At 36.5% G+C, this 7,646-nt stretch overlaps 1 protein-coding gene across 1 annotated transcript in view; it reads left to right on the plus strand.

Moving 5' to 3' along the window:
• LOC112906334 (histidine-rich glycoprotein-like) overlaps positions 1–5,881 on the plus strand; it is a 13,219-nt gene extending 7,338 nt beyond the window's left edge. The window contains exon 2 of the mRNA XM_025980264.1: positions 5,379–5,881. Coding sequence (XP_025836049.1) covers positions 5,379–5,881 — 503 coding nt within the window. The remainder of the gene's footprint in view (positions 1–5,378) is intronic.
• The last annotated feature ends 1,765 nt before the right edge of the window (positions 5,882–7,646 follow it).

Raw genomic sequence — 7,646 nt, forward strand, 5'->3', positions numbered from 1 at the left:
AAACCCTTTTTAGCCCTATTGCTTGGCATTCTTTATATTACAAACACATTCCAAAAGCTGAATTTTGCATTTTGGGTGTAGGTTTCCGTATTTAGGGCACTGTTTTGTACTTTTTACTCGAATTTCAACTTTTTGGCTCAACCAAATTTCGGAAAAAGAAAGTTTTTGTTGAAATTTCTATCTAATGTTTCGTTTCGCACGAGTGGAAAACTTCTTCAGTGTGGTTCACATAAGTATCGGAACTGGAAGGACTTCTGACTCGAATCAGGACATCATCGGTTTACCAACTAGCCGCGAAAGGCCTTACCAATTTGTCTAATTCACAGAGAAAAGAAAAAATTACAATTTTCGATTATAAATGACTGAAATTGCCATAGAAATAGTAGAATTTATTAGGTAACTTGTAATAATCTCAATTTTGACATGTTTCTTCAAAAATTATTTCAAGTTCCTTAATTGTTACAATTTAATTTGTAATATCAACTAAAATACCTACTAAATTATGTATTTCTGTTGGGATTTAATTTTTACAAAGTCGGGCCCAAATTGTAATTTTTATTAGTTTCGCTTATGAAGAACAGGCTGGTGGAATAAATTGTGAATATCGCTTTAATATTTAGGTAAATTTTCGTTTCTCATTTTCTCCGTGTACCATATTACGAGGCATGTGTATGGTATGCTTGGTGACATATCTAATCACAACTAACTAATCACAGCAAACATCCGATGCCGTCTATAAGCTGATTCTTGAGGAGCGTCGAATGTTGGCCAAAAAGTTTGCCCAGATACTTGGACATCTCAAGTCGTATTCAAGGCGCAACTGAGATCAGGGTTTGCGCAGTTGAAAAAATGTTCATTTGCTAACGCAAGTTAGCCCCCGCGGGAATAACATTTCCACTATTGTCAAGCACAAGTTCTACTAATTTCGGGAGGGCAACAGTCCCAAATATTAGCGTGTCTGTACCATTTCGTGGGACAGTAGGTATAGATAATTGATAACTACAGTTAGGTTAGCTTAGGTTACACAAGCCGCTCTATCTTCATACTGGTTGTACTTTCGAAAAAATCACCCTGCGAAGTTGTCAAATTTACTTAGAATACGCACTGGGACATCTCCAAAGAGCGAGTTGGGTATATTAATACCACACCCTTAGGGACAGCCAAGCTTTCAGCGAAATGGGTTCCGGAACTTTTTAGTAGCAATCCGAAAAAGGAAAGAGTCAAAGCATTCAAAGTTACTTTTCCTCGGGATTTGTGACTAGATTAGTGATGGAGGACGTAACCGATAATGATCATATTCATAATCTTGTCATTGGACCGTGACAACAAACGCCATCACAACAGAACATTCTCAATGTTGCGTTACCAATGCGAATGGACGCGTGAAACTGATTGCCTTAACAAACGACAGGGTTTCAAAAAAACCGCACGCCTATTCACACAAGTCTAAAAAGTCGCGCTATAAAACGGTTGCCTTTATTAATGGTAACAAAAGAATCAAAAACGGCTTTTGTTTCGAGCTTTTAAGCTCAGGTTACAAATTTTATACTAGAATAGTATGACCGCTGAAACGAACACATTCGTTTTGTAGAACAACAACACGAAATATGACGCGAAAATTTAGTATTAGATTCGCAAAAAAGAACCTGTTCTTTGTTATACATACATATGTATCTATACGTATAATGGTTGTATATTAGGTTTTTCCGATTCGCATTTGACTAGTTTTGCCATTTGATTGCGAAGCTACAAAACTCATGATACAATCTAATTTATACATAACACAGAAGGAGCGAGAAGTGATTAATTGTAATTGTTAGAGCATCTTTGGCAAATACCACACATCTTCCGTCTACCATTTACTTCAAGTAAATGTTTATAGTTTAAAGTTTTGTAGCCGACATTTGGATTGCTCCATTTCCTCCGAGAGAGGATCACAATTATTTTAGTTCGTAAAGTAGCATCATATCCTTGGAACCCTTTTAGAAGGATATCTACGTAGCATGAGCCTGCTTATTCATCTCAGTTCGCAGCAATTTCCGCAAACCACTCGTAACTCATGTATACATAACGTCATTGTATAATAGGTAGTGTTGTACGGTTAATTCGACGAACGACTGTTTGGAACTGGAGCCGATGGTGGTTGGGAGAGTAACTGACGGAGGTTGATTATTAATTTAAGAAAGATGTGTCTGCAACGGGCCATGCCCTTGTCGCGTCGCGACGCTCTCTCGGTCGCTTCGTCCACTGGGAAATGACATACATGCGGAGGTCATCGTTTGATGCTGAGGCTTCCTAATGGTCTCTGCATATAAGCCCAACTCTTCGTTAACAACCTCATTCGCAGCGCGGCACACCAATATGTGTTCGTATAGATGGACGAGCTGTCATTGAAAATTTATACCCACTATGCGCGAGTACACACGCGCTAACGCTGACAACGGTGATTACAATTTAATTTGACACTTTTAGTTAACGTCAAAAATGGAATCCAGTTTGCAGGAGTTACTTATTATACAACACAGAAATAGAAATTTATCTTTGAATATTGAAATTGAACAACCCGAGATAAAAATGTTCAGTCTCTCAGAGTCTCTGAAAATGAGACTCGAGTCTCCGTGTCTCATCGAGTCTCTCTGGTGTCGCTGAGAGAGACTGTCGAAAGACTATCAAAAAAACTGTTTAGCGTCTCTGAACGAGAGACTCGAATTTCTGAACGAGAGACTCGAATCTCTCAATAAGTGGTGTCTTGATAGACATGGTTAAAATTGTCTAAGTTCAACATATTTCAGAGATCCCAGTCTTTCTACAAGAGACTCCAGTCTTTCAATTTTGCAGTTTTATTCATTCAGTTTCTCTGTGACATACTCGAATCTCTGAATTAACAATTTTATCGTTCGAGTCTCTCATTCTGTGACTGTGAGAGATCCATAAAAACACCTAGGCAATAATTGAGAGATTGTGAAAGACTGTGAGAGACGCTCTCAGAGACGCTGAAAGACTCAGAGAGNAAATCCATATGATTTTTAGTTAGCCCTAACCTTCAAAAGACACGTGTATAAATTTGACAGCTGTTGCACTATTAGTATCTGAGTTATAGAATTTTTAGTGAAAGAACTTTTGTTACTTTGAAGAAATGGAATTTGGTCACAAATCAATGAAATCGATGGCAAAATTCCATGTATTGGACTTCGTATTGCTTCCGCATCCACCGTACTCTCCAGATCTGGCCCCCAGCGACTTTTTTCTATTCTCACACCTCGAGAGGATGCTAGACAGAAATTTCGCGTCGATGAAGAGGTAATCGCCGAAACTGAAGCCTATTTTGAGGCTAAAGACAAATCGTATTATAAAAATGGTATCGAAAAATTGTATGACCGCTATAATCGTTGTATCGTCCTCGAAGGGAACTATATTGAATAATAAAATCAAATTCTATCAAAAAAATAATTTTTTCTATGAACTTTGCAGCCCGTCTGTTAATGATGTTCCTTTTCATTCTCTTTATTGACTTTATTCATTCAACAATTGACAAAAAATTCAACGTTGTCTATTAAATATTACAAAGAAAGACAGAGATCTGTAAGTGAATTTTTCCTTAGACAAAAATTTTGTGTGCGCCTCTGACTAAATAAAAGAATTAAAAGTACTTATCTCTTCTTCAGACTCCACCAAACTGAAATCTTTGAATGACTTTTTTCTTAGACAAAATTCTGTGTGCGCCCCAGGTTAAACAAATAAATGAAAAGTATCAAAAGAGGACAAGGGCATCATCGAAACTTATACGGTATTAGAAAAGTGGTGTTACCTTGAGGTCGATTCCTGTCAAAATTACGGCTAATTCTGAATGTTAATGTCAGTATTCATCGGCAGAAGAGTTTTGGCGTATTGTCATTCTCACGCTGTTCACACTCATAACCATTTACGTCCGCCACGGCACCGTAATATTGACGTTTACTTCTTCACGTTGTGTCCAATAATGGAAAGTACCTACACCTACTTTAGTTGGTCAGTTGTCGGTATACATAAATTACAATAGTTCGCAACTGGTTTATTTTTCACAAGCCCAATTTTGTCCAATGTAGACCGAAATGTATCATAATAGAAAAGTTCAAGTTTAATGCGTCATAAATGGGCAAGAAGTTTGAAAATTATGTCAACAATATAAAAGCTAATGAAAGCAATAAATTACTTCTGAGCAATGTCGTTGCGTAATGTTTTACCAAAGGATCATAAATATCACATGCAAATAAATCAAACGCCATCTATAGAGTTAAACTAATAGTAGAAATCATATACCTATATCATAGCATGGGAGATGGAAGCCTTTGAAGAAGTTCTTCCGTGCTAGCGAAACATTAGGACGNCTAAATTCTTTATATTATAAAATGCAATAAAGCACATGAAAACGGTTTATATTTTTAAAATAGAAACTTAATGACTAAATGCGACCCTGGAAGGTTTCGATATGCGTAAACATGGTCCAGCGTCTTATACGAGATTGACTAGTAAGGACTACGTATTTAACATACTGCGTATCTTAAATGTGAACAGAGTATAGCTACATTAAGTATGTAATTATTTATGGTAATGTAATAACATTCTTTTTTACTTCAAAAATTGTATTTTTCTTTTGTTAATTTCGTGACGAATGATTTACGACCGAGTGGCTTATACATGTATCTACTTTTATAAACTTTTATATACGCATATAGGTAAATCGTGGTTCCTATTTAACATTTGAGGGAGAACGAGTATGTATGTATGCGTAGGGGTAGCTGAATGCTTCTAAGTGAATTTAATGTCCGCCTGGCCTACTTTCGGAAAAGCGTTACTGTCATTTTTCTTGGCAATAATTACGAAGAACCATTAGCTTAATAGCAATGTTCGACCTTTTATCACAGCTGCCTACGACCTACGCCAGAAGCAACCACCAATTCTCTGTCCCTTTCTTTTCCTCTTCATTGATTACCACCGCGGTTAGTAATTGAGTCATAATCAGCAGTTTGGCGTGCAGACAATCTCATCTTTTACGAATTACCAGGTTGATAATGCTCATGGTTGAAGGGTTTCGAAATCCCTCAATAACTCTTAATAATTACTATGCTTAACATTTTTTTAAGCGAACCCTAAAGGGTTATATTGATTTTCTTATCTTTGTGAGACAAACTAGGTCAATATCAATTTATTAGGAACAAATTGTATAGGTACATTTTTAAAAGAAAATTTACGTTTAAAGACAAAAATATTTAGGTAATATTGTTGATGATTTTTTTATATCTACAAGGATTATTGACTTGGAGGAGCATACTTGTTAGCTAACTTTTCAAGAATCAAGAATCAAAATCTCAATTTTGACGTGTTTCGTTAAAAATTAGGACATGAGCACGAAGCTGGGCATCACGGAGAAAAAGGTGGACATGCAAAAGGTCATTATCATAAAGACGGTCATTATGGTGAACACCATGAAGCGGGCGGTTATCACAAAGGCGGAAAATTCGGGGAAAAGAAGGGTCACAAGAAAGGACAAAAAACCACAGGATTCCATCACAAAGCCCACAAAGATGATTACCATAAAGAACATAAATTTTATGACGAACTTCACAAAGCAGGCAAACACTTCAAGTATGGAGACTATCATGCCCATCATGGCAGCAAGGAGGGTGGTCACAAAAAGGGCGGCAGTCATCACAGCGGACATCACGAAGACAACCACGGAAAGAAAGGACACCATGCTAAAAGCCACTATGACGAAGACCACAAGGGACATAAAGGACTACAAGGACACGAAGAACACCATGCTCATTTTGAAGATTATGGCAAAAAAGGCGGAGAACATTCCGGAAGAGAATTCGGATTTAGCAAAGGTGGACATCGTTAATGTGACTTTATGTGGTTTAGTTTTTTTGTTCCCATTATATGGGAAAATGCTATGAAACCAAATGGACTTTTATTGGATTAAAATTGCTATTGTTAAATAATTATTGATGATGTTATAAAGCGAAAAATAAGTTAATAGATTGNCATACTGGTTGTACTTTCGAAAAAATCACCCTGCGAAGTTGTCAAATTTACTTAGAATACGCACTGGGACATCTCCAAAGAGCGAGTTGGGTATATTAATACCACACCCTTAGGGACAGCCAAGCTTTCAGCGAAATGGGTTCCGGAACTTTTTAGTAGCAATCCGAAAAAGGAAAGAGTCAAAGCATTGAAAGTTACTTTTCCTCAGGATTTGTGACTAGATTAGTGATGGAGGACGTAACCGATAATGATCATATTCATAATCTTGATACCAAGGAACTTTCAAAGGAATGACGCGATAGTAGATCTTCTCGCCCAAGAAATCGTCCAAAATAATAATGACATCCACTAACACCTTTGTAACGGGACTTGTATTACTGGAGAATATTATTCTAATATTCAGACCAACTAGAAGAGGTAATTTATTCTATTTCCTATCTTAATAAGGCACCTAAATTGTCACCGTTTTGAAAGCAATTAAAAGTTTAAGTTTGATGACCTAAAAAAGCTTAAATGACGCTGTCAAAAGTGTATTGATTTCAATCGGAATTAGACTGAATAAATATTTTATCTCGGAAAAACTCCTTTTTTTTTCGGGGCATAGCCAGGGCCTTTTTAGTACGTCCTCGTAATGATTTCGTTCGGCAGCGTATGTTATTTAATAATAACAACATTATTTTGTTTATTGTCAATATTTTGAAGGTACCTACTATTATTTGATAGTAAAATAAATAAAAAATTAAAAATTTAAATGAAAATTTGAGATGAGTGGATGAAAGACAGTAATCTCTAATATAAGTTTTCCAGTATAAAAGTAAATTGTGTTACACTAGGTAACCCTTTCGTGTTGCATAAATTCCGATCCCTGCAGAATTATGCATGTGTGTTTCCACGATGTACGGTGCATTCCTTAGCCAGCCTGATAAATAATTCCAGTGCCGAGAACGTATACCCAGTTTTGTTCGACCCATACGCGACACGAATACAAATATGATCAATAATTGATTAAATTTGTTTCCTAAATCCATCCACCCAAAAATACAACCGGGTAGGTAGATACTGCTGTTTATTAAAATACGAAGGTGAGTAAACTGTCAAAAGGAAATCAATAAATTAAACTTAAGTTTCGGCTGTTACTATAAGTTTTGAAAAAAATCAAAGAACGAAAAGTTCCGACCTGGTATATTCTACTAATCGATAAATATCAAAAAGGAAGAAAATGGTTCTAAAATTGGATAGTAAATATAACTTGCTTTTGGTCATTTTCATCATCATCATAGGGTCGTCAGTCCTAAGACTGGTTGGATATGTACCTCCACCCTTTCCTATCCTGAGTTAATCTTCGCATTTCCCTAAAACTAGAACAACCCACGTTCGTAACTATTTGCATACAGTAATCTAATGCAGGTCTACCTCTACCCTCCTAACTCCCGTTTCCTCCTCTAATATGTCTCTGATTAGACCTTCGTGCCTGAGAAGGTGTCCTATCAACCTATCTCGTTTATTTCTTATTGACTTCCATAGAGTCCTCTGTTCTCCTATTCTTTCTAATACCTCTTTATGTTTAACCTTCTCTATCCACAGTATCCTCATCATTTGCCTGTAACACCACATTTCGAACG

The sequence above is a fragment of the Agrilus planipennis genome, unplaced genomic scaffold (genome assembly GCF_000699045.2).
Source record: "Agrilus planipennis isolate EAB-ADULT unplaced genomic scaffold, Apla_2.0 scaffold76, whole genome shotgun sequence".
Taxonomy (NCBI): Eukaryota; Metazoa; Arthropoda; class Insecta; order Coleoptera; family Buprestidae; genus Agrilus; species Agrilus planipennis.